This window comes from Neofelis nebulosa, chromosome 16 (assembly GCF_028018385.1).
Source record: "Neofelis nebulosa isolate mNeoNeb1 chromosome 16, mNeoNeb1.pri, whole genome shotgun sequence".
Taxonomy (NCBI): Eukaryota; Metazoa; Chordata; class Mammalia; order Carnivora; family Felidae; genus Neofelis; species Neofelis nebulosa.
In genome coordinates, this window is record NC_080797.1 from 19676988 (window position 1) to 19704856 (window position 27869).

Genomic DNA, 27869 nt, shown 5'->3' on the forward strand with positions numbered 1-27869 from the left:
CTGCAGAGCTTACCTGACCCCTTGCCTCTGTCTGTCCCAAGACTCCCTTCATGGACCAACCTGTCATCCCCAGGGGTCGGTCAGAGCTCTGGCATTTTTGAGTTTGACTGGATGTTTATTGGCTCAGATGTTTGGCAATGTTTAGGGAGGGGGTGCCAACTCTGCTGCTACTCATCTGACTCTGCCAAGCTTGGGCCATAGATCTTTACTCCAGGCACTTCTCAGAGGTACACTGGGGAACCCCTCCCTGTCTTGGACATGGACTGGAAGGGATTCCTATCTTTGGGGCCCCCTCCTGGAGCTTTGAAATTTATAGCCCTTCAGATCAGCCCCTGAGCCGGGACTCAGTACTTGGTAGTCTGAGAGAGCTGCAAGCATTTGACCCAGGGGCCGACTTCCCACCACGCGAGAACAAAGAGTCCATGACCTTTAAAAAGTCTTCATAGACACTGAAGTCCATGTGTCATATTGGGCAAAGGTCAGATGGGGCCTGAATCATCTCTGTGCCAGCCCATTGACCCGCCCCATCTGCCACACTCAGTTCCTTGGGGGTTGGGAATGGGCCCTGTTCCTGGGTGCTCAGGAACACATGATACCCAGCAGAAGTTTGTTGAATTCATTCTCAAGATTCTCAACAGTGACGTCCGGTTTCAATGGGGAGCATGTGGGATGGGGCAGTGGTAGGCTATGGAGAAATGGCCCCAATCACCTTTTTCTTCTTTCATGTCCTCTCCCTTGAAGCCCAAATCCCTAAGGTCCTGACAAGGGCACTGAGAAAGATGGAGGCAAAGATATAAGATGACAACTGTTGGTGTGTCTGATGGGGCCTCTGGAAGAGGGAGCATCCCTACCCCTTTGCCCCCAGTCAGGTCGAGTCCTGGGCATTCTCAAACTCAAAGGCAAGTAGTTCCTAAAGGAGTGCAGGGAACGAGGTCTGGAGAGAACAGCATGCCCCTTCCCCCCATACCAGGAATAAATACAGCCAGGGAGGCAGGTGTCAGAGTAGAGAGGACCTGAGGAAGAAGGGGCCACAGGAGTTGCACGTTCAAGCTGTGTTCATAGCGTCACCAGCCATCAAACCATATCAGCCTGATTTCGTTAAACATCTGAACCCTCCAAGTCTCCTTTTTTTCTGGATTTCATGCTTAGCAAACAATTCCCTGAGATAATGTGGCTTGGCATCTAGAACAATACATGAGTCTTGACGAGCCTGCCTGGAGAGATGGATCCACTCTTGAGTGAGTGAGCAAAAGTGGGCTCTGATCCTACAGAGCTGGGGGCTACACACTGGACCGCTGCCAACACCCTACATGAGGACACTCTGTGACCCCCTCAGCACAGCTCTTTGCCCTCTCCTGACCCTATCCCACTGCATGTCCAGCTGTCTAAGGTTTGAATCTGGGCTCTGCCACTTATTAGCTGGGTGACCTCAGGTAAGTTTCTTGTTGTCTTTCTGCCTTGTTTACTCTTATTTATTTATTTATTTATTTAATGTTTATTTTTTGAGAGAGTGCGTACGCACATGTGTAAGTGGGGGAGGGGTAGACAGAGAGGGAGGCACTGATTCCAAAGCAGGCTCCAGGCTCTGAGCTCTCAGCACAGAGCCCGACGCGGGGCTCGAACCCACAAACCGTGAGATCGTGACCTGAGCCGAAGTCGGACACTTAAGCGACTGAGCCACCCAGGCTCCCCATTGTTTCTTCATCTATAAAATGGGATTAAAATGAGGGGTGCCTGGGTGGCTCAGTCGGTTGAGCATCCAACTTCGGCTCAGGTCACAATCAGGTTCCTGGGTTTGAGCCCTGCATCGGTCTCTATGCTGACAGCTCAGAGCCTGGAGTCGGCTTTGGATTCTGTGTCTCCTTCTTTCTCTGCCCCTCCGTTGCCTGTGCTCTGTCTCACTCTATCTCTCAAAAATAAATAAATTTAAAAATAAATTTAAGATGAGATTAAAATGGGGTTGCTGTAGGATTGAATGATGTAAGGTCCTTAGAACAGTGCCTGGCATATTGCTTTATAAAGAGTCTGCTGTTATTATTTAAATTTCTACAATTCCTACCAACTGTGACCTTGAGCAGTGACTTTATTTTTTTCCGTTTCACCTCCATTTCCCTATTTATAATATGGAATTAATAATAACTCTTACTGGAAAAAGCATGTGGTAAGTATTAAGTCTCACAGCATATGTTAAAGTATTTTGTAAACTATAAAATGCTCCACAGATGAATCATGCGTTAATTTTTATCATCTATGATTAACAATTATTAGTCTCACTGGGTCCCTCCAGATGATAGTGCAGAGATGATTTTATACTTCTCTGTTCCCAACCTAATGACACCTGACAAGGGGAGCAGGAGAAGGGAGAAGAATCTCAGGGAAGACTCTCCCCTACAGAGGACGAGGCTCCTGATGGGCTGGAGGGGGGCTCTGCCTCATCTGGGCTGAGTCTTTACCAGCAATGCCATTTTTTCCGAGGGTTGAGGACTTCTCAGTGTGAAGCTGGGAGGGGCTGGAAGAAGCAGGGTGCTACGTTCCTGACAGTCCCCTGGAGGTTTGCTCTGATACATGGCAGATCTGCTTTATAGTAAGCAGACTTTCTGGGAGTGGTGTGGATGCAAAATTCAAATAGCAAGGGAGGAGGAGGGGGGCAGGAGGAGGAAGGGGAGGGGAAAGGTTTGCTTTGCCTTTAAAAGGTCCTTAACAACAAAAGAGGAGGGATAGAGACCAAGAACACATTATCACTGGCCCTGCCTATACCTTGTGAAAGGAGGTGTGTGTGTGTGTGTGTGTGTGTGTGTGTGTGTGTGTGTTGGTGGCAGCTAGGGGCAGAGGACTAGTTGTTCAAGACCCTTAAAAGTATGCCATTTGCAGGGGCTCCTGGGTGGCTGTCGGTTGAGCGTCCGACTTCCGCTCAGGTCATGATCTTGCAGCTTGTGGGTTCGAGCCCTGAGTCAGGCTCTGTGGTGACAGCTCAGAGCCTAGAGCCTTCTTTGGATTTTGTCTCCCTCTATCTCTGCCCACCTTCCTCTCTCTCAAAAATAAATAAACATTAAAAAAGTATCCCATTTTCAGAAACACAAAGCATTCAATAGCACCCTCATGTGGATGGATCAAAACTGTCTGCCACAACGGGGCGCCTGGGTGGCGCAGTCGGTTAAGCGTCCGACTTCAGCCAGGTCACGATCTCACGGTCCGTGAGTTCGAGCCCCGCGTCGGGCTCTGGGCTGATGGCTCAGAGCCTGGAGCCTGTTTCCGATTCTGTGTCTCCCTCTCTCTCTGCCCCTCCCCCGTTCATGCTCTGTCTCTCTCTGTCCCCAAAATAAAAATAAAAAAACGTTGAAAAAAAAAATTAAAAAAAAAAAAACTGTCTGCCACTAAGCAGAAATACAAATAAGGAGGGAGGGAGCAGACTTTGGCATCAGGGTCAGTGAGATAGGAATCATCCGTTAGGGAATTCTTGAGTTCTGCCTGTTTAAACGATTATTTTCATAGGACCTTGTTACCTCGAGGAGCAGGGTGAGGTCGGGGGAAGTTTTGACTGGTACAGTTAGTTAAGGGTTAAGATTTCCAGATCTGTTGTTGGCTGTTGGCTTGGAGCTCTCACTTGGCCCCAGAAAACCTCCTCTGGTTGGCCGGTGGGAGGCAGGTCCAGGGCCACTGCGGACTGGAGAAGCACATTACTTGAATGCTGTGCAAGTTGGCAAAGGAGCTGTGGGCTCCATTCTCACTTGCCGTCTCCAGGGACTGCTTCTCTTGCCTGAGAACAGGAGGCCAGAAGCAAGGAGCACACTGGGATTCGTTTAGAGCCACTTCAGATTTCCTGTTTAACAGTTCCCCAGCCTGGTGCTCACCTCTGGCTGTTTACTTCCAGCAAATCTGGGTTTCCTGCCCACAAAATGAAGGAAGTCAAAGCCACTCCCCAGAACAGCTTCTAGGAAAAAAATGTTAGTGGACCAACACTGGTGAGTCCTAGATATTTTCTCACAAAAGACACCAGGAAGCCCAAATTAGAGGGAGGAGTAGTTGGGGAGGGAGGCCTGAAGAGTTTGGAAAATGGCTTTGAGATATTGGACTGAGTCACCATCATTTCCTGCTGAGGTTGTCCAAGAGAACCAGCCAGCACCACTCCCCAAGCCAGCTGCCTGCTCTGGGATCTGGGCAGGACAGACAAATTGGTCAAGGGAGTCTCAGACCCGCCAGAGATCCTCAGTGACGTAACACACACTTCATTTATTTATCTGAAAGCGGCCAGAGCCAGCAAGAGAGGAAAACAGGCAAATGGAAACATTCTAACAGGGAACAGTTAACTTTTACTGGCTTGTTTGTTTGTTCCTGAGCTGAGGATGGAAATCGGGCAGGGCTGGAGCTAGTGCTCTGGCTTTGGTTTTACTTTTTTTTTTTTTTTAAAGAACCCCTCCCCCTCCCACCATCGACACTACCTCATTGAGGTACAATGGACTCATTTTGAAAGTAAAATCTCCTTACCTATGGGTACAGGTTTTCCTGTGGAATCAGATTCTTTTACCATAAACATTGTTTAAGTGAAAAAAAAAGAGAAGGATAAGGATAAAGGGTGTGGAAATCACAGGATGAACAGTAGACAAGAAATGTAAAGGAAAAGTACAAGTGAGGAGGGGGGTACTGGAGATGACCTCTTGGCTTTCTCACTCAGCTAGAAGTGTTAGAGCAGAGTCAGAGGGAATGGAAATCCCTTGTAAGACACAGACGTTTTGTCCTTATTTCCCTGATAGTTCCATTTTTTTCCAACAAGGACTAAGCCCTGGATGAATGGATGGACATTCCACATCTTTCTTCCCCCTTGGTCAATGGTCTTTCTGAGATGCTACAGAGGAGAGTGACTTTGGCTTAGCAATTATTTGCCCCTCCTGGAACAAGGTTAGCATGTGGGTGTGCATCAGAGTGCTGGTGGTGGTGAATTAGGAAGTGAGTCTCTTTGTCCTGATTCACTAGCATCTGGGGCAAAGCTCCGTGCTTCATTTTCCTAGAGTTCATGTTAAGGCCCTGGCACAGCAAGAATCCAATCCGTGGGCTGTTCCTGAGTTTCCAAGCCTCACCATTGCTCTTGACCGCTCTCAAGACTATACTGGTAGCAAGAGAGGGTTAGGAGGTCTCTCAGTGAAAGAGAGGCAAGGTTGTTCACATGTTTTAAATTATTTAGTTGCATCAAATATTCAGATTTGTGAGAATAATAGCAACTCTATTTAAAAACTCCAAGCATGTGATGGATGAACTCAATGTTTCCAAGCAGTTCCCAGCTTCCAGCCCACACTCCAGGAATATTCTAAGAGTTACTCAGGCTCATCTGGGTCACCCTCTAACTCTTGGGACTAGCTAAAGTGCAGGTACCATCCAAGGCTGATGATATTTGGCATATGTTTTCCATATAAGTGAATTTTAATGAGAGGTTTTATTGTGCCCCATGCTTCACCTCCCAGAGAAAGGAAATATTCAACCTAGAAAATCAGGGTTGGGATGTTCACATGGAAGCCTTGATGAGTGAATGAGGTGGGTGTGTGAGCTTAATCCCAGGGGACTGTGCCCATGAAGAATGTGTGTGTGTGTGTGTGTGTGTGTTTCTGTTTATAGAACTGCCGTTCTTCTTACAAAGATTCATTATTTTAGGTGACACTCCATGTGACACCTACTGAAGTTGCTCTGGAGCCCGAGATATGTGCCCTAAAAACAACCACCATGCCAGAGAAATACATATTTACATCTACATATTTACATTATATTATCTAACATCTTCCTTCAAAAGACAATAAGCCAGGTATTATTATTCCCATTTTATAGATAAGAAAAGTGAGGCTCACAGATGTCATTCAAAGTCATATCAAGGTCTGTTTGATTTCAAGCCTGGGTTTCTATCCACCATACAGCAATGTGTCTTCTCTAGCAAGTTTTAAAAACTATCCTACATAAAATCTGGAAGTCCTGTCAAAACATTAAATGATACTTTCCCCTCTGTAAAGGTAACTTCTGGGGAGGCGAAGGGACAGTATGTGGAAAGGTGTGTGGGGGGGATTCCTGGGAAGCTGGCAAGGTTCTGTCTTTTAATCTTGGTAGTGGTTGCACAGAGGTGCTCACTTTGTGATAATGCATCAGGATGTACACATATGATTTGAGGTTTTCTTGTGTTTGTTATACTTCAATAAAAACTTGATCTTAAAAATCATTCTTTCTGGCAACTAATGTTGGAGGGGAACTCTGCTTCCCATGGCCAATATGTTCTAATGAATCAACAAGAATTTCTTGGACTCTATCATATAGCAAACCTAGGCATAATACAAGTATGTTTATTCCTTGCCCTTTTACGTAAAGGTTCTTAGGTGGATCACATTAAAAAATCATTCACAATAATAAAATCACATTAGGAGGAGGTGATCAGCATTATATGAAAAGGAAACTTTCTATACATATATTACTCTGTTGGTTACCGGAAGGTTTGAGTGCAGCTTCTGCTGTCAAGATGCTCACAATCAAGCTGAAGAAACCAAGCATTCACAAGTACTAAGTAGACATTTGTCTTCAAATATATTGGAAGTTGTCAGAACAGGCTCTCTCCCAATTCGGTGGTAAATAAACCCAAAGGAAGTGAAGTTCTTGTGGGCTACATCCTGTATTTCATATGTGGGTAATTGAGGTGGAAAAAGTCACACTAATCAATAATTTGACAACTTTGACTTCCAAATCTTAAAGTACCAACACGAGTATTTACATCTTTATAAGATGTTTTAAACTTGGAGAGACTCATATATCTAATTACCAGGATGCTATTGTAATTGATTTGTAATTATGTGCCTTTGCTTGAATGCACATTCTACTGAGGCTAGATTCACAACCTCAAAGAATTACATCTTACTCTAGTTTACTTCAGACTGTAACTGTTTTAAAACTTCCTAGCTGGGGTAGTTGTTATACATTTCTCTCGAAATTCTCTATACGTTTAGGGGTTCAGGGATCTGGAGGGAGAAGTCACGTGGACTATTTAAATTTACAGATGCACTTCTGTTAGTTGACTTTCCTTCACTTGTGTCAGAAATAGCCAGTGTGGGGGCACCTGGTGGCTCAGTTGGTTAAGTGTCTGACTTTTGCTCAGGTAATGATTTTGTGGTTTGTGAGTTCAAGCACTGTATCAGGCTCTGCGCTGATAGCTCAGAGCCTGGAGCCTGCTTCAGATTCTGTGTCTCTCTCTCTCTCTTTCTGCCCCTCCCTTGCTCACACTCTCTCTTTCTCTCAAGAATAAATAAACATGAAAAAAAGTAAATAGCCAGTGTGATGCAGGCCCATTCGTCTGAAACTTTAGTGTGCATATTTATTTCCTAAGGATTGTTTTAAAATACAAATTCAAATAGTAGGTCTTGGGTGGGGCCTGAGATTTCCCATTTTTAACAAGCTCCCAAGTAAGGCCAGTGCTGCTGGCCTGTGGACCACACTTGTACAGAGAAAAAGGTATTAGACTTGGAGTCATGGTTCCTGGCTTTTAGTACAAGCTCTGCCATTTACCACCTTATTTTCTTGCACAAGTCACTTTATCTCTCCGGACTTTAGTTTCCTCAAATATAAACTGTGTAACAGGGGAATAGAGTGGATTGGATTATTTCAGAGCTTGCATTCATGGAATTTTTATTATTTGTTTATTTAAAATTTATTTATTTACTTAAATAATCTCTACACACAATGTAGGGGTCAAACTCATGACCTTGAGATCAAGAGTCACATGCTCTCCTGACTGAGCCAGACAGTGCCCCACATTCATGAAATTTTTAAAGTGATATTTTGATTTAAATAATCTCTGAGTGTAGGACCTATAACCTCCGAGTATAGGACCTTAGTCAGGGGACTAAGAGATAAATTGGTATTAGCAAAGTAGGAAGCTCAATGAGAAAGGCAGAGAAAAGGATGAGGCAATAATGACTTCTTGTGGCAAATATAGGCTCTGATTCTTTCAAGGTGATGGATTTTGGATTAAAAGACTTGCCTAGAGAGAGGCTGCTACGTTTCCCCAGCGATCACTCTGAGAGGAAACCTACATTATTGGGGATTGAGTTGCATAAGAAATTTGAATGAGGGAAGCAAGGGATGAGTTACAGCTTTGAAACAAGCAAATGCTTTCCGGTGGGCTAAGAGCAAGTTGTGGCCGGAGGGCAGCTTTCTGGAGCCAGGAGGGAGTCTAATTCCTGCTGTAGATCATTTCTATGTGTGATTGCACCCAAGTTGGCCAGGAATTCAGGTCTGTGACCACAACTCCCAGACATAACAGGGCCGGAGCTTGTGAAGGAAGGGTGAGAGGACAAACAGCCAACCAGAAGGGTCACGGACAGGCAAGGGTGCTCAGGGTACACAGGAGTTCAAATGGATCTGAGGCAGGAGGAAGTGAGTGAGAAAGGGACACAGGTGACTTAAATAAATGAACAGAGATCCTGACAATCTGAGGCGTCGGCCCCTCCCCCAGTGTTTACGCAAGCCTGTTTTGAGCAGTAAACAGGATCCAACAGAAGGGGCTCCCAGGCTCACAGATATGGACTGGTTTCTCTTTAAGTCCCAAAGCCAAGTCAGGGGAGTGGAGAGAACTCTTGCTGATGGCGCCCTCTTCCAGCGTTGGGATGGGGGCAGGGGACTGCCGGAGATCTTACCTTATGAAGGACGTGCTCATTGAAGCTAGCTCCCCACTGGTAGGAGTCCAGTCTCTGCTGGTCCATGCCCGGCGTGGAGCCCACTGCTTCTCGCCTTCCAGCGCTCTGCGTCAGCGCTCCCAAAAGCTCGGTCCGGGCTCCGCTGGGTGCGGCAGGCTCGGGTCTAGCCCCGCGGGCCCAGCCGCATCCGGGTTCAGCACTGGACAGCTCTCACAGAGGTTGCGGCGCTGTACCGGGGACGCGGTGGGGGGTGGGCAGGCAGGCGGCGGTTCCCCTTCGCAACCGCGGCGTTTCAGCACCAGGAACAGCGATACCGTCTCCCCGCGCCCGGGACCGGAGTTCTGAGATCCCGTCCGCCCAGAATCCCCCGTCTTGTGACTCCAGGGTGCTGGGAGAGATACAAGATTTCAGTCTAGCTGGTGGTCCGTGTGTATCTGGTTCAGCTACCGGACTTCGGAGGCTCAGCGTCTGCTGCGTTCCCAGGGCATTGCGGTCCCAGGAGCTCACTCTTCCTGATTCTCAGAGAGCGAGCATCCCCGTCATACCACGCAGCTCAGCTCTCCTCCCGTGTTTGCAGGGGCGAAGTCCTGCGGTGCTGGCGCAGCTTCTGTTTTGGTCCCGGACAGCTCCCTCCAGTATGTACTGAGGTTCATAGACGATGGGCCATGAGAGTCCTTGAAGTCCTGAATTATTTTGCAAAATTCTGCTTACCCGCATTTTTCCAGGGAGAGGGTCCAGAGCTTTAATTACACTCTCTAGCGTGCACTTGACCCACAAAAGGTAGGAACAGTTGGCTCAGGAAAAGCAGACTGGTGGCTTAATTAAGAGTACAGGCTCCAGAGTTCAAATCTGGGCTCTGAAAATTGTTAGTTGTATAACCTTGAGCAAGTTACTTAACCTTCCCTAAGTGTTCACAAAATAGAGATAATAATAGTACATACTCTCTGGTGGTTTTCTGAGGATTTAGTAAGTTAATTCATGTAAATAGTCTTAAATGGTGCCTGACATATATTAAAAACATAAAGAATGTTAACTACTATGCTCTGTGAGCAGGGAGATGAGAAGCTCTGGTTACCTCATGTAAACACCAGGGGAGGCCTTCTGTTGGGACCTTCCATTCGCAGTTACATCACTATCTGGAAGAGGAGAGCATAGGACTGGGCACCCTGGGAATTGGGGGCTGAGAATTTGGCTCTGGGTGTTGTCCTCCTATGATGACCCTGGTGTTCATCAGGTGGCTATCACTAGGCACAAGTCCTATTACCATTGGCCATTGGTCAATATGGAGGGAAAGGGCCAGGTCTAACGTTAAAAAGGTGTGTTTTACTCCTGGATTTCAGCTTCTTTTTGGCTAATGGCCAAAATGTACATGAAAATGTACACGAAAATTTTTCTTTTTTTTAAACCATAAATCAAATTTCATTTATAAAGTGTTATTATTACTGAAGTCTGTAGATACTCAATGAGTAATGATTAAATGAATAAAGGCAGGGAACTGGTGTGTTTGTGTGTATGAGATTCTCATTAGGCCTACTATTGGGGTTCTTAGACTGAGGTGAATAGATAGACTTTAGGGAATTGTGAACCTTTGAAAACATTGTCAGAAGTTTTACTTATATGCATTTTTTTCTGGGGAGAAGTCCCATAGATTTCATTATGTTCCCTAAGTTGTCTATTCAAAAAACTTAAGGACTAATAGCTTGGAGAAGATCTCATCACAACTTTCTCTTGGGTTTCCTCACCATCCATGACTGTCATAGATAAGAAGGTTCCAGAAGCCAATGGTAGCTTTCCCTGGAGCCTCACATTCCTGGGAAGTTTTACCTTTCTCAGGGCCTGCTTCTGAGCTCTGAGGATTCAGAAACACGATTTCATCTGTTTTCTCAAAGGTTATTAATAGCACATATTATAGAGGATCCAAAATGATCTGGAGTTGATGACAGAAGACTTCCCTGAGAAATGATATTTAAGCTGATATCTGAAGAAAGAGTGAGCATCAGTCAAATGAAGGGAATGATAGTGTGACTCTAGGAAGAGAGATCAGCATGTACAAAACCAAAAGGAGCTGAAAAAAGACTAGCCTGACTGGAGCTACAGTGGTTGAGGAGAAGGATGATGGGAGAAATGTCTAGAGAGTTAGGTAAGGACAAGATCATGTGGGCTATGTTAAGGGTTTTGGACTCTATTTTAAGAGCAATATGAAGCCATTGAAGAACTTTAAGTAGGGGAGTGACATGGTCAGACTTGGAATTTAAAGATACTATTCTGGTTGCTGTGTGGGCTAAGAGCCAAGAATAAATTTGCTCATTTTTTCTTATTGATTTATAAAATCTCTTTATATATTAAGGACATTAATCTCTTCTGTCCTACATATTTTATAATTTTCTACAGATTTTTTCAATTATTAACTTTATGCTTTTGTCATACTATATTAAAGTTTTTAATTTCTAAGTTTTGAGTGAACAATGCTTAGGCATTAGCCAGGCAGAGGATAACAGAAAGCATATTGTTGAGCAAATAATAACAGTAAAGGAAAATAATCACTATATTTTACACTTGAAACTAATATAACACTGTATGTTAACTGTACTAGAATAAAATAAAAAACTAAAAAAAAGTGAAGAAAAATAGATATTCTTTAAGGAATGTGTCCATTAAAATGTAATAGGAAAAAGATCAATTTTCTTCATTCTAGGGCTATTTATGTTCAAATAACTAATACTGTTTAAATTTTTTTTAACGTTTATTTATTTCTGAGAGACAGAGACAGCAAGAGTGGGGGAGGAGCAGAGAGAGAGGGAGACACAGAATCTGAAGCAGGCTCCAGGCTCTAAGCTGTCAACACAGAGCCTGACGTGGGGCTCGAACTCACAAACCATGAGATCATGACCTGAGCCAAAGTCAGAGGCTTAACTGACTGAGCCACCCAGGCGCCCCTGAAATAACTACTACTACTACTAATTTAAAATGACATACCTGGGGCGCCTGGGTGGCGCAGTCGGTTAAGCGTCCGACTTCAGCCAGGTCACGATCTCGCGGTCCGTGAGTTTGAGCCCCGCGTCAGGCTCTGGGCTGATGGCTCGGAGCCTGGAGCCTGTTTCCGATTCTGTGTCTCCCTCTCTCTCTGCCCCTGCCCCGTTCATGCTTTGTCTCTCTCTGTCCCAAAAATAAATAAAAAACGTTGAAAAAAAAAATTTAAAAAAAAAAAATAAATAAATAAAACATTTCCCCTATAATGTTATAACTGTTTTCCATTAAAAATAACATTTAGTCCTGGGGCGCCTGGGTGGCGCAGTCGGTTAGGCGCCCGACTTCAGCCAGGTCACGATCTCGCGCTCCGTGAGTTCGAGCCCCGCGTCGGGCTCTGGGCTGACGGCTCGGAGCCTGGAGCCTGTTTCCGATTCTGTGTCTCCCTCTCTCTCTGCCCCTCCCCCGTTCATGCTCTGTCTCTCTCTGTCCCAAAAATAAATAAAATGACATACCTTGTGTGATTTCTATTCTTTTAAATTTGCTAAGGTGTGTTTTATGATCTATCTTGGGGAATGTTTCAGGTGAACTTGAGAAGAATGTGTATTTTGTTGTTGGATGGAGTATAACAATCAGATCAAGTGGATTGATAGTGCCCTTCAAGTCAACTATATCTTTATTGATTTTTGGCATGCTAGATGTATCAGTTAGTGACAGAGGGTTTTGAAGTCTCCAACCATAATTGTGGATTCATCTTTTTCTCTGTTTTGTTCTGGTTTTGCTTTGTGTATTTTGACACTGTTTTTTAGATGCAAACACATTTTTTTTTGAGAATTGACTCCTTTTCATTGTGTAGTGCCCCCTTTATTAGTGATAATTTTCTTTTCTGAAGTCCTCTTTGTCTGAAATTAAAATAGCTACTCCAGCTTTCTTTTGATCAGTGTTAGCATGGAATAACTTCCTCCATTCCTTTACTTTTAAGCTGTTGGTGTCTTTATATTTAAAATGGGTTTTTGTACTTAATAGAAACCCATGGGGGAGAGGAAGGAAGAAGAAGAAGAAAAAAAAAGAGGTTAGAGTGGGAGAGAGCCAAAGCATAAGAGACTCTTAAAAACTGAGAACAAACTGAGGGTTGATGGGGGGTGGGAGGGAGGGGAGGGTGGGTGATGGGTATTGAGGAGGGCACCTTTTGGGATGAGCACTGGGTGTTGTATGGAAACCAATTTGACAACAAATTTCATATATTGAAAAAAAAATAACAATAAATAAAATGGGTTTTTGTAGACAACATGTAGTTGTCTTTTTTTTTTTAAATCCACTCTGACAATCTCTTTTAATTGGCTTATTAAGCCATTCATATTTAGAGTGATTATTGATATATTTGGACTAGTGTCAGTCATGTTTGCAATTGTATTTTATTCATTGCCAAGTGCCTCTTCCTTCGGCATTCTCTGGTTTTAAATGAGCAATTTGTGTAATTCCATTTATCTCCTTTCTTGGCAAAACAATAAAAAAACTCTTCTTTAAAATCTTTTAAGTGGTTGTCTTAGAGTTAACAGTATATATTTTTAACTAAACTAAATCCACCTTCAAATGATGACATTCCTGGTTCACGTGCAGTGTAGGTACCTTAAAAACAGTATTCCCAATTTCTCCCTCTCACCCTTTGTGACATTGCTGTCATTCATTTCACTTATCCATATGCCATAATCGTTAAATACATTGTTGCTATTGTTACTTTCAAGTTATCCTTCAGAAAGATTAAGAATAAGAAAGATAAGCTTTTATCTTACCATCATTTATTAGCACCCCATCCTTCCTTTCACTTCTTTTCCCTCTTTATCTCCCAACCTCTATCAGATATACTTTTTAAAAATAAACACTTTGTTTTAGAATTATTTTATATTTACAGAGGAGTTGCATAAATAGTGTAGAGAATTATTGTACATCCACACCCAGGTTACCCTACTATTAACATTTTTACATTTGTCACAACTATAAACCAATGTTGGTATATTATTATCAACTAAAATCCATACTTTATTTGTATTTTCCCAGGACCCAATCCAAAATATCACATTACATTTAAGTGTTATGCTTCCTTAGGCTTCTTAAGACTATGAAAAAATTTTCAGACTTTCTTTGTTTTTGATTACCTTGATAGGCTTAAGGAGTACTGGTCAGGTATTTTGTAAAATGTCCTTCGATTTGGATTTGGCTGATGTTTTTCCCTTGGTTAGACCAAGGTTCTGTGTTTTTTGAAAGTAAGACCATGGAGGTAAAGTTTCATTATCAACACATCATATCAACAGGTTGTGTTATAAGTAAGACTTATCACTGATGATGTTAATTAACCTGGATCACCTCACTAAGGTAGTGTTTGTTGGGTTTATCGACTGAACATTTATCCCTCTTTGACATCCTTTGTTTTGTTTTGAACACTTCTTTCTTTCTGGAACTAGGATTTTAGGATTCTAGCTCTGGGGTTATCTTGTTGATTTTGTCCTCTTGGAATTAGTAATTTCTTCAAGAAGCCCTGGTTCCTTTTATTGGCAAGTGGTATCAGGAACCAAGATCGGGGTACTTGACATGTTTGTTGCTACTGGGGTATTGTCAGGTATACTTTTATTTTCAAAGTTTTCCAATGAATAGAAATCACATTTTAAATGTTATCATAGTTATATAATGTGTAATTATCATCTTCTGTAATTTTTACAGGTTTATTCTAAAATGTGAACACCTTCCCAAGCCTCCAGGATTTAAACTGCTATCATTAAGCAAACACAGTTTATGTGCAGGGCTAAATAGTAAGTTATGGTTCTTTACATTTCATTTTCAAAGACTTGTATCACCAAGTTAAAAAATTTTATTCTTTTTAAAAATAAAAACTCCATTGCTAAAATCAGGCATTGTTTTAATCTGTACTTTGCCATTGTATGCATTTGTTGTTTTCTCTGAAGTTTCTGATTGCCTTTCAATTTGTTTATTGGAAGAAGAGATACATACCTTCTTCTTTGTATCTTTTATATTGTCAATATCTTCACTTTTCTTTTCTCTTGGAAACCATTTAATTCCTTTCTTTAAATTTTTTTTTTACATTTTTATTTATTTTTGAGAGACAGAGAGAGACAGAGCACAAGTGGGGGAGGGGCAGAGAGAGAATGAGACACAGAATCTGAAGTAGACTCCAGGCTCTGAGCTGTCAGCACAGAGCCCAATGCAGGGCTTGAACTCACAAACTGTTAGATCATGACCTGAGCTGAAGTCAGTCGCTTAACAGACTGAGCCACCCAGGCTCTCTAATTCCTTTCTAATTCCTTTCAATCATTTCCTCGTCTGATGCGAATGTGTTTTTGTCTTAAATGTTTATTTATTTATTTATTTATTTATTTATTTATTTTTGAGAGAAGCGGGGGTGGGGGTGGGGAGAGGCAGAGAGAGAGGGAGAGAATCCAAGCAGGTTGTGCAGAGCTGTACATGGGGCTCGAACCCATGAACTGTGAGGTCAAGACCTAAGGTGAAACCAAGAGTTGGATGTTTAACCAAATGAGCCACCCAGGCACTCCTCTAATTGATTAAAGATTAAATTAAAGATTTAATTCCAGGGCTTCATCATTTGCTCAAGACTTACTTTCCAAGTTTTCTTCTCTATGATCTTACAAACCTCTCTGCTATAGGGCTTTATTTTCCTGCTTTAATCTGACCATGTTGCTTTCCGGGCCTGCTGCATGGCCATAACCCTGACATTTCCCTTTAGCCTTATTCCTATGTGGGTTCAGTATTCCCTGTGGTTTATACCTTCCTCTTTCTCAGTTTACTCCCTCATGAATTTGGCATACTTTTCTTGATTTACTCTTCATGGAAAGTATTTGAGGAAGTCACTTGAAAATGCACTCAAATAACCTCTTAAAAATTATTTTTATTTTTAAGTGATCTCTACACCCAATGTGGGTCTTAAACCCATAACCCCTAGACCAAGAGTCACATGCCCTACTGATTGAGCCAGCCAGTCACCCCCCAACAAACTTCTTAAAAAGGGGGCATGGGAGGTGGACTTTTTGAGCCTTTGCATATCTGAAAATGTTCTTATTCTGTTCTTACTTGATTTCAGCTTGGTTTGGGATTCACAATGAAGATGATTTCCTATAAGCTTAAAGACATTACTGAATTGTCTTCTGGTACACTAACAGGAGGTAGTATTGCTAATTCGAGGTGTTGCTAACCAAAGGTCTGTTGCCAGACTAATTCCTCAGCTTTGGAAATGGGCTGTTTCATTACTTATTTTTCTTTGGCAACTTTTGGGATCTTTTCTTGATCCATAGTTTTCTGAAGTTTTATGTTACTTTATATAATTGTACACCTTTTTTTTTTAAAATTTTTTTTCAACGTTTTTTTATTTTTATTTTTGGGACAGAGAGAGACAGAGCATGAACGGGGGAGGGGCAGAGAGAGAGGGAGACACAGAATCGGAAACAGGCTCCAGGCTCCGAGCCATCAGCCCAGAGCCTGACGCGGGGCTCGAACTCACGGACCGCGAGATCGTGACCTGGCTGAAGTCGGACGCTTAACCGACTGCGCCACCCAGGCGCCCCAACACCTTTTTACATCTATTGTGCTGGGTACTCAGCAGACCCTTTTAGTTTGAAGATGTGTGTCACTTTTCCTCTCTGGGAAATTCTCTTCATTTTACTTTTTTTTCTCCCCTTAATTATCACTATTATTTTCTGAAGTTCCCAAGGAATGATATCTTGCACTTTCTGGATTGTTCCTTTTTTTAAATTATTAAATAAAGGTGAGTTTATCTATTTATTAAATAGGCTCCAAGCCCAACATGAGGCTTGAACGCATGACCCTGAGATCAAGAGTCACATGCTCTACCATCAGGGCTAGTCAGGCATCTGTGTTACTTTTGCTGTTTTTATTTTTTAATGTTTATTTATTTATTTTTAAGAGAGAGAGAGATCATGCGAGCAGGACAGGAGCAGAGAGAGAGGGAGAGAGAGAATCCTAAGCAGGCTCCACGCTCAGTGTAGAGCTCAACATGGGGCTCTATCCTACACATGTGAGATCATGACCTGAGCTGAAATCAAGAGTTGGAGGATCAACCAACTGAGCCACCCTGGTGCCCCCTTTTTGCTCTTTAAAAAAACCCTCACATTTTACATCTCATTGTCTACTTGTTCTGTGAACTAGGACAGTTCCTCAACCTCATCTTTAAGCCCTCACATTACGTTTAAAAGTTTTAGCAAAGGGTGCCTGGGTGGCTTAGTTGGTTGAGTGTTGAATCTCCGCTCAGGTCATGATCTCACACTTTGTGAGTTCGAGCCCCACATCAGGTTCACTGCTGTCAGCGCAGAGCCTGCTTTGGATTCTCTGTCTCCCTCTGTCTCTGCTCATGCTCTTTCTCAAAAATAAATAAAAACATTTTTAAAAAGTTTTAGCAAAATTCCTTTCAATTTCTAAGAATTATTTTTTGTTCTTAATCAAAATGTTTAAATTGTGATAAAATATACACAATATGAAAGTCACCACCTTAACAGCTTTTTAAGTTTTATTTATTTCATTGATCTCTACACCTTGAATTCATTATTACCCTGGGATAAAGAGCTGGATGTTCTACTGACTGAGCCAGCCAGGCTCCCCAAACCTTAATGACTTTGTTTAAATCTTATTTATTTATTTTGAGAGGGACAGAGAGAGTGTGAGAGGGGGAAGGGCAGAGAAAGAGGGAGAATCTCAAGCAGGCTCTGCTGTCATTGCAGAGCCCATGTGGTGCTCAAACTCACAAAACCGTGAGATCATGACCTGAGTTGAAATCAAAAGTTTGAGGCTTAACTGACTGAGCCACCCAGGCGCCCCTTAATTTTTTTTAAGTTTATTTATTTAGAGTTAGAGAGTGTGCACACAAGTTGGGGAGGGGCAGAGAGAGAGGGAGAGAGAGAGAATCCCAAGCAGGCTCTGCACTGTCAGCACGGAGCCAGACACAGGGCTCAAACTCATGAACCATGAGATCACGACATGAGCCAAAATCAAGAGTTGGACTCTCAACCAAATGAGCCACCCAGGCGCCCCCCACCTTAACGATTTTTAAGTGTGTAGTTTGGTAATGTTAACTGCATTCACATTGTTACGAAACCAATCTCCAGAACTCTTTTTATCTTCAAAAGAGAAACTGTACCCATCAAATAGTAACCCCTTATTTCCTGCCACCCCAGCCTCTGGCTACCACTACACTACTTTCAGTCTCTGAATCTGACTGTTCTAGGTAGCTCATTGGAGTGGAATCATAGAGTATTTTTTTGTTACTGGCTTATTTCACTTACCATAATATATTCAAGGCTCATCCATGTTGTAGCAGGTTCAGACTTTCCCTTTTGTTTTTTAAATGTTTTTATTTATTTTTGAGAAAGAAAAAGAGACAGACCATGAGTGGGGGAGGGGCAGAGAGAAAGGGAGACACAGAATCCAAAGTAGGCTCCAGGCTCTGAGCTTTCAGCACAGAGCCTGATGCGGGGCTCGAACTCACAAACCATGAGATCATGACCTAAGCTGAAGTCAGACACTCAACCGACTGAGCCACCCAGGCATCCCAGACTCTCCTTTCTTTTAAAGGCCAAATAATATTCCATTGTATGTATGTGCCACATTTTCTTTTCTTTTTTTCCAATTTTTTTTTGTTAATCTTTTTTAAAAAATTAAGTTTTTAATTTTAATTCCAGTATAGTTAGCATACAGTGTTATATTAGTTTAAGATGTACAACATAGCCATTCAACAATTATATACATTACTCAGTGTGCTTTTATTCCCCATCACCAATTTCACCCATCCCCAAACCATCTCCCCTCTGATAACCATCAGTTGTTTTCTATAGTTAAGCGTCTGTTTCCTGGTTTCTCTCTCTCTCTTTATCCTTTGCTTGTTTGTTTTGTTTCTTAAATTCCACATATGAGAGAAATCATGTCTTGTCTTTCTCTGACTGGCTTATTTCACTTAGCATTCTACTCTGTAGCCCCATCCATGTTGTTGCAAATGGCAAGATTTCATTCTTTTTTAATGGCTAACTAATATTCCAGTGTGTGTGTGTGTGTGTGTGTGTGTGTGTGTATAAAGAAGTTGTGGTATGCCACAACTTCTTTATTCATTCATTTATCAATGGACACTGCTGTTTCCATACTTTGGCTATTGTAAATAATGTTGCAATAAACATAGGGTGCATACCACATTTCCAGAAGCCATTGATGGACACTTGGGTTGCTTCCACCTTTTGGCTTTTGTGAAGAATGCTGCTGTGAACATGGGCGGACAAATATCTCTTCGACACAATGTTTTGAATTCTTTAGGGTAAATATCCAGAAGTGAAATTGCTGAAGCATATGGTAATTCTATTTTTAATCTTTTGAAGAACCACCATGGTCAATGCCTTTTTATACCTTTGTATTATGGAAGTAGTATCTTCTCAAATCTCTCTGTTTTAAAATTTCTTTCCTGTTCCTGAATGATCTCTGCTTTGTTAGGGTCAGTTTTGCTATTTATTTATTTTCTTTTATGTTTCAGATTTTTAAAAAAAATCTAAGGATTTTTGGTTACCTTCATGCTTAATGAGGCATGGGAATGGCTCTGATATCTCTGTATGTGGGAAGGATTTGTAGCAGGTTAAAGTTTTAGAGGAGTGGTCAGGGAGTTTGTGCAGAGAGAGAGGGAGACACAGAATCTGAAGCAAGTTCCAGGCTCTGAGCTGTCAGCACAGAGCCCAACGTGGGGCTTCAACTCACCAACTGGGAAATCATGACTTGAGCCAAAGTCTGAGGCTTAACCAACTGAGCCACCCAGGTGCCCCATACATTCTCATTTAATCTAACTAGTAATTCTATAAGATAGTTTTTGTTGTATTCATTTTACAGAAGTGGAAACAGGATCAGAGTTTTAAAAAGCTCACATAGGGGGCGCCTGGGTGGCTCAGTCTCTTAAACGTCCAGCTTTGGCTCAGGTCATGAAATTGGGGTTCCTGAGTTCGAGAGTCCCGTGTCAGGCTCTGTGCTGACGGCTCAGAGCCTGGAGCCTGCTTTCAGATTTTCTCTCTCTCTCTGCCCCTCCCATGCTCATGCCTGTCTCTCTCTGTCTCTCAATAATAAATAAACGTTAAAAAATTTTAAAAAGCTCACATAGGGGGGCGCATGGGTGGCTCAGTCGGTTGAGCGTCCGACTTCGGCTCAGGTCATGATCTTACAGTCTGAGTTCAAGCCCCGTGTCGGGCTCTGTGCTGACAGCTCAGAGCCTGGAGCTTGCTTCAGATTCTGTGTCTCCCTCTCTCTCTCTGCCCCTTCCCTGCTCATGCTCTGTCTCTCTCTGTCTCAAAAATAAATAAAAACTTTTAAAAAAAGCTCACATAGGAGGTTGGAATTTGAACCTAGGAATATGTGACTTCAGATTCCATACTCTAAACCAATATACTACTTTGAGTCTGAAAGTTTGAGCTGAACCTCATGTGGGGATTAAGTGGCAGTTTCATTTTGGGTCACAAGGAAATAATCTATAAACTGTAGTAACGAATGTGAAACAAGAGAACAGCTGAGTTCAATGGATTTGAAGAAAATACCCAGAATAAATCCTATAAGGATTTAATGCTGCAGGAAGTTGTGAAATGCAAAGATGGGATGGGTTTCCTAACATTAAAGATCCAGCAACATCTCTCTTCCACTGAAAGGCTTGGCACTGCTCCCATGGCTAAGCTCTGGGCTCTTAATGTGAGTGAGAAAAGCACTACAGGGAAGGTGCAGCCTGTATATGCAGCCACCTGCCCTCTCCTCATGCTGCAAAGCTTGGATGGGGATAGAGATTATGAGTCATAGTGGCCTAGGAGGAACAATGGTGCTGTCCTCTTCCCTTGGGATTTTGGAGAAGATGGTTCCTTCCTTCATGCATTCGTTCTTAGCCAGGCGCTGTGGTAGGTGCTGGGGATAGACAGATAAAAGAGCCACAGTTCCTGCCTCTGAAGAGCCGACAGCCTACTAGGCATGGCTAAGACATATATATATATATATATATATATATATATATATATATATATATATAATGTGATAAGAGCCGTGATGGGATGTAAGGGAGACAGTATGGCGCAGTGGTTAAAAAAAACACAGACACAGGTCTGAATTCTAGCTCTGCCATTTTTTGTTTTTGCAACTTGATATATTAATTCACTTTGCTAACCTTCACTTTCCTCCTTCATTGGGTTATTGTGAGGAGTAAATGAAATAAGGCATGGGAAGTGCTCATCCCAGTGCAGTGCCTGGTATATATTGAGTGCTCAATATGGGGGGTCATTGTAGTGGATAATATGGACTGAATGTGCTGTAGGTCTGGAGAAGAGGGTGACCAACTCTGTCTGCCCAGAGGTGAGGAGGAAGATGGGGGGCAGGGAAGGCTTTACTCAAGAAGGTGCCTCCAAACACCAACTCTTCTTTCCCTCTTTTTTTTTTTTTTTTTTTTGAGCAGCAGGCAAAAGTTTATTAGAGTATAAGATTAGAAAGGAAGAATAGTAGGAAAGTTCTCTTTACAGAGAGGGGAACATTTGAGAGGGAATGCCCCTCTTGTTTCCTGAGAAAACCCCCAAATGGTGTCTTCCATTGTCCTAGCACCCCACGGGGTCAAATTAATGAAGTTCCAATAAGGGAGCTTCCAATAAGGGAGGATCTCTATAAGGTCAGGTGGGCAACTCTCCATGATACTAGATTCTTGCTGCCTTGTCTTCTCTAGCTTCTTTATTAGATATTTTCTGGGAGAGACACAGATAGATAATGAAAGAATGAACTTTTATTATGACCACCATGTGCCAGGCTCTTTTGCATGTTATCTAATTTAACCTTGCTCAATAATCCTCTGGAGAAGGCTACTTTTCTTCATATTCTATGAGTGGTGGGGGTGAAGATCAGGGACAATAAGCTAATCAAGATTGAGCAGGTGGCAGATGGAGCTGAGATTCAGTCCCCATAAGTGTAGCCCCAAGTTGATAGGTTTTCCACATCCTGCAGCTGTCTTTTTCACATGGCTCTTCAACCAGGAGTTGTGGTTCAGAAAGGGACTGTGGAGATTCATTCAGGGCTTTTAGCTCCATAGATGGAAAAATGCCCTGGCATAGAGGACTTTTTTTAACTCTAAATTTCAACCTTTTCTGCCACTTGGTCAGGGTTGGGGAGAGGAGAGAAGCAGAGGGTGTTTTCCGTTCCAGAGATACCCAAGTACCACATCTGTGCCAACACCTCCATTACTGGTACATAATGGGAATGCCACAAAGCGAGAGCAGTGTTCTGGTGCCTCTCTTACCAGGAACGTGGGGAACTCCCATGGGCTAGGGCTCCACGCACCGGGGGTCCTTGTAAATGGTCATTAGTATTGAGCTCTCTCTTGTTTCACCCACAGGCCAGCAACTATCAACCATGGGACAAACTGAACATCCAGGCAGGCACAGCCCCTCTACTGAGTTCAAAGCTCTTTGCAGCTCACGTTCTCCATCTTGTGGACATTTATCCCTGGCAGAGTCTCAGAAGTTGGTAACTGTGTGTTGGAGAACTACTAAGCTCATGGTCCAGGGAGGTGAGCTTCTTTTGCCCAATATGCAGGGAAGCTCAGGCAAAATGAGAAAGTCAGCAAACTACTTGTATTCTTCTTAGCCACCCCTTATGCTTTATCTCCTCTCTGTGGAGCTTAAACCCTTTTCCACATAAGAAAGAAATGATTTTTTCCATAGTCAGCAGCAGCAGGTGTGTGTGTGTGTGTGTGTGTGTGTGTGTACACCTGTGTGTGTGCGTGCGTGTGCATGTGCATCTCTGTGTAGGAGGTATCATATTTTTGAGGATCTGTCTGCTGGAATCACACCCCACTTGGCCATGATCCTATTCTGGCAGGCCCTCTTACACAGCCTGCCACCTGCTTGCAGGGATCAGTGTATTCAGTTTCAGGTATTTTCCAGAAGAGGCAGAAGGTACTCTGGGCACAGACCTGAGCATCAAAACTTGGAAAAGAGAATTGAATCTTTCCTTCCAAGATCTGATAATGCAAGGATACTAAGCCATTTATGCATCTGTTAGCCAATTTTTTCTTTATTTTCTTTCTTTCTTTCTTTCTTTCTTTCTTTCTTTCTTTCTTTCTGTTTGAGAGGGAGAGGGAGAGAGAGAGATTCTTTTTTTTTTTTTTTAAATTTTTTTTTTCAACATTTTTTATTTATTTTTGGGACAGAGAGAGACAGAGCATGAACGGGGGAGGGGCAGAGAGAGAGGGAGACACAGAATTGGAAACAGGCTCCAGGCTCCGAGCCATCAGCCCAGAGCCTGACGCGGGGCTCGAACTCACGGACCGCGAGATCGTGACCTGGCTGAAGTCGGACGCTTAACCGACTGCGCCACCCAGGCGCCCCAGAGAGAGAGATTCTTAAGTAGGCTCCATGCTCAGCACAGAGCTGACACAGGGCTCTATCCCACAACCCTGGGATCATGACCTGGGTCATGGATGCTCAACTGACTGAACTACCCAGGTACCCTGCCAATGTTTTCTTTAAATTGGACCTTAGGGTGCACAGAACTGGAATAATCAAAATAATTGAACTCTGACACACTCATCACAATCATCCTTAAATGGTCCTTCCTTCCCTTCCCTCCCTCCCTCCCTCCTTCCCTTCCTTCTAATGTAATAAGAACCTAAAGCAAAAGCTAAGGCCATCACAATAACCTACATTTAACCATATTTCCACCCCTCACCCCACCCATCCCTCCTTCTGAGGTTGTGATCATCCTGATTCCTATGTCCATCACTCCTATCTTTTTATGTAGTTTTGTTGCATCTAAAAATACATTGCATTTCTAAAAATACATCTTGTATTTTAGGGTTTTTTTGACTTAAAATTATATTGCTATAATTGTTTTTGCATGTTGCTGTAGGTTGTTTTGAGTGCTGTGCATGTTTGGTTGAGTAAATGGATCACAAATTTTTCATTTGTTCTCTCACTGCAGGGGGCACCTGGTTTTTATCTGCTGTGAACAGCACTGTTGTGAGCTTTCTCCTACATGTCTTTGGTGCATGCATGAATGTTTGTCTTTACTTCTCTGTCTTCAAAGCATTTATTCAAACTCCCTGCATGTGCTGTCCTGGTCTTGGTGGAGAGTGTGGCATTCCTCATGTCAAACCATGCTGGGGAATGGGGTGCCTGGTTGGCTCAGTCGGTAGGGCATATGAATCTTCACCTTGGGGTGGTGGGTTTGAGCCCCACATTGGGAATAGAGATTACTTAAAATTATAAACTAGTTAAAACAACAAATTGGTTCTTAAAAAAACATGTTAGGGGATAAGGCTGCAAGGCATTCTGATGGAAAGAGACGTGACATGTTGAAACAAACCAGGGATTTTGGTTCAAATCGACCTGATTTAAGGTCCACCTGGGCCACTTACCAGGTCTATGAATTGGGCAATTTCTTGATATCTTTGAGTCTCAGTGTTGTCATTTTTAAAAAAAGTTTCTTTGTTTTGAGAGAGAAAGAGTGTGCATGCACATGCATGCACAAATGAGGGTGGGGCAGAGAGAGAGGGAGAGAGAATCTCAAGCAGGTTCCTTGCTGTCAGCATGGGGTCTGATGTGGGGCTTGATCTCATGAACTGTGAACCAAAAGCAAGAGACAGGCACACAACTGGCTGAGCCACCCAGGCGTCCCTCAGTTTTGTCATTTTTTAAAGCTATTTTTTAATGTTTTTATTTATTTTTGAGAGAGAGAGAGAGAGAGAGACAGAGAGAGCAAATGAGGAGGGGCAGAGAGAAAGGGGGATAGAGGGTCCAAAGCGGGCTCTGTGCTGACAGCAGAGAGGCGAGTGTGGGGCCTGAGCTCACAAACCATGAGATCATGACCTGAGATGAAGTTGGACGCTTAACCGACTGAGCCACCAGGAACTCCTCAGTTTTGTCATTTTTAAAATGGGAAAGAATTATACCTCCTGACAGGGTTGTGAGGAATAAATGGGAAAAAGGATGTTTGGCATATAGTTGGTGCTCAATCCATGGGAGCTGCTATTAACCTGAGGTGTAATGTGAGCTCCTTGCACAGGCTGAGTGTCCATTCGGCAGGGATACTGTAAAGGAGACTCAAATACTGGATTCGGAGGGAAGTGGTCTAGGAATATTTCCCAATAGAGACTTCAGATGGGTTCCCTCAGCACTGGGGAGGTTGGGTGTCCTTATCAAAAATATAGATTTCCCCTGACTTTCTGAATGAGAATCTCTTGGGGTGACACTTGGGAATTTGCATGACTATAATGTTCTGTGGGTGACTCTGACATGAAGACAAGTTTAGGAACTACTGGATTAGTGGCTTCTAACATCCCTTTTAACTTTTGTGCTTTGAGGAACTGTTCAGAAAGGGCTTCACTTCCCCAAGAGAGGTTAGGAGAACTGTGGAGCAGTAGGAGGATACTGAATGGAATTAAGAAGAGCATCTAGGGGCGCCTGGGTGGCGCAGTCGGTTAAGCGTCCGACTTCAGCCAGGTCACGATCTCGCTGTCCGTGAGTTCGAGCCCCGCGTCAGGCTCTGGGCTGATGGCTCGGAGCCTGGAGCCTGTTTCCGATTCTGTGTCTCCCTCTCTCTCTGCCCCTCCCCCGTTCATGCTCTGTCTCTCTCTGTCCCAAAAATAAATTAAAAAACGTTGAAAAAATATATATATAAAAAAAGAAAAGCATCTAGATTTCTTAGGAAAGGAGGGAGGGCATGACCCAGATGGCCACATGAGGTCACTCTAGGGAGCACCTTTTGTATAGAATACAGTGGGAATGACCCCCAGTCCCTCGGAGCTCAGCATAGTGCTCTATAAGATGAGTCCTCCTGAAACAGTGCAACATATTCCTATGTTTCTACTTAGGAAGAATGTGTACTTATATTCTTTTTGTCTAGAGCTAGACTAACTGGCTTTGAATCTTGATCCATCCCTTACTGTTGTGTGACTTTGGGCATGTCACTACAACTTCTTTGTGACTCAGTTACCCCATCTGTAAGATATGGATGATAATATATATACCACACAGGGCTGTTGTAAGGATAAAGTGGGTTAATATATAAGACTTAATAAAAAAGCTTCTGTAGTGTCTTGCACTTAGAAAGTGAAAGGTTGGTGTTACTTCCATCATCATCATCATCATCATCACTATTCTGCCATACATTTCACTTATAGGATTCTATGAATCTAAAATGAATCTAAAATGCATCTAAAAATGCAACCAGTTCTGGGGTGTCGGGATGGCTCAGTCAGTTGAGTGCTGACTTTGGCTCAGGTCATGATCTCGTGGTTTGTGGGTTCAAGCCCTAGGTCAGGCTCTGTGCTGACAGCTAGGAGCCTGGAGCCTGTTTTGGCTTCTGTGTCTCCCTCTCTCTCTTTGCCCCTCCCCTGCTCACGCTCTCTCTCTCTCTCTCTTCTCTCAAAAATAAAATAAACTTTAAGAAAACATTTAAATGCAACCAGTCCTGTTTAGAAAATAATAAAAGAAGGATTGCTATTATTTTCCTTTCCCTACTATTTTGAGCAAGGAAAGATAGTATTCCTGAGTAAAATATAAATGTGAAAAGGATTGCTAGTTAATCTCCAAATATTTGTTCTTTCCTGGTTTTACAGTAATGGAAGTTTTAGCTAGGCACATGGTTAAGGAGTAAAAAAAACACAAAACATTTCCTAGCCTCCTTGCAAGTCGGTGAGGTGACATAACTAAGTCCTGGCCAAGAGGATGAGTGGAAGCCACATTTCTAACTTCTGAGTCATGCCCTTAAGAAGAAAGGAGCAAGCCCTCTCCTTCCCTTCTTCTCTTCCTTTTCCTGGGAAGTGGAGGTGGTGGAGGAAGGTGAAGCATCCACCTTAGACCTTGAGATGGAAGCCAGGTCCTGAAGATCATGGAGTCATGGGTGAGAAGGGCCCTAAGATCCATGGAGCTGCCATGTCAGTTTTGGACTGTTTACCTTTGGATATTATAAGAAAGATGAATGCACATTTCTGTCTTGTGTATGTTATTGTTACATTGGCTTTTAATACAATACCTGAATTGGTATTCTACATAATGTAGTTGTTATGTATGTAAAAAGTAAACATTCTACCAGGTGGTCAAAAGAGCAAAGGAGTAGGTAAGGAGAGGAGGAAAAATACTTATTTGAGTGATGTAAAGATAGAAATATGGGGATGAAAAAATGGGAACAGGTCTAGGGTGAGGCAAGAGAGGTGGCTAGGGACAGTCACTCTCAGGGTCATTCAAGATTTCTTAAATTTTGTGCCCTGGGTGCCTCTCTTATAGTCTTAACCATGGAAGGAAAAGAGATAGGGAATAGAGGGATCAGAACTGAGAAGAGGGATGATTGTAACATGGAAAGAGAGGAGAGAGTGGGGTGATCTGGGTGGAGAGGAATTACAGGAGAAAGAAGGTAGAGAGGAAAGGGCAAAAGGAAGGAGTAAGGGTGCTCTTCAACTTGGTTGAAGTTGAACCAATCTTCAACTGGTTCAACATGGAAGTTTTTAATTCAGAGAGAGTATACCTTTACACTTGATATTTTAAAAGTGGGAACAGATAGAAGGTCTTATTTCATCTACCAGCTCTAAAAATTAGGGATAGACAGGGAGGAAAACACTGTTGAAAAAACTAAACAAGGAGGATGTGACAAAGGACGGGGATGTGTGACAGTCAGGTGAATGTCAGCAACCTGACACCTCACAGCCAAATTTGAAGTGAGGTTACAGGGCATTGGTTGTGGCTGAGTGAGAGGCGAACCTATTTTTATGAGATATCTGGGGAGGGAACTTAGGTCACACATTCTTCCCATTTACAGGAGGCAAATGCATGTGTCAGTGCTTTTGTGTTTTGTCCTGTCCTCTATTGCACCACAGTGTGCCAGGTGATCAATGGCTGTGAGACACATTAAATAAGGTCAGGCTGGAAAAATCCCCAGATTCTAGCACTGCCTATGTTTGATATATATCCAGTCATCACATGACCTCATTGCCTGCCTTGAAGTTTTCCTATAGCTCAAGGCATGGAGAAGGGGAGATCCAGGCTTCAGGGATGGGTCATGGGGTTAGAGGGCAGCCAACTGGATATTGCAGTTCTCTGGAATTGCTGTTTGGTCCACAGTTAATGGTTGTGCCCAAAAACATAATTTAAATAAGGCTTTGTTTCCTTCAGAGAGATGGGAGAGAGTCTTGGTAGGAATGAAGGTAGATGGTAGTAGACATAGGAG

General features: G+C 42.9%; 1 protein-coding gene and 1 long non-coding RNA gene across 4 annotated transcripts in view; one reads left to right on the plus strand and one right to left on the minus strand.

Annotated features, from left to right (window-relative positions):
• Positions 1–9680, minus strand: part of RAB37 (RAB37, member RAS oncogene family) — a 56985-nt gene extending 47305 nt beyond the window's left edge. The window contains exon 1 of the mRNA XM_058705054.1: positions 8658–9680. Coding sequence (XP_058561037.1) covers positions 8658–8723 — 66 coding nt within the window. The 5' untranslated portion in view covers positions 8724–9680. The remainder of the gene's footprint in view (positions 1–8657) is intronic.
• Positions 1–27869, plus strand: part of LOC131498147 (uncharacterized) — a 54283-nt gene that overhangs the window by 6078 nt on the left and 20336 nt on the right. For all 3 annotated transcript variants that reach the window (XR_009255307.1, XR_009255308.1, XR_009255309.1), the window contains exons 2-4: positions 742–1433; positions 14343–14431; positions 22042–22215. This is a non-coding gene — a long non-coding RNA (uncharacterized LOC131498147). The remainder of the gene's footprint in view (positions 1–741; positions 1434–14342; positions 14432–22041; positions 22216–27869) is intronic.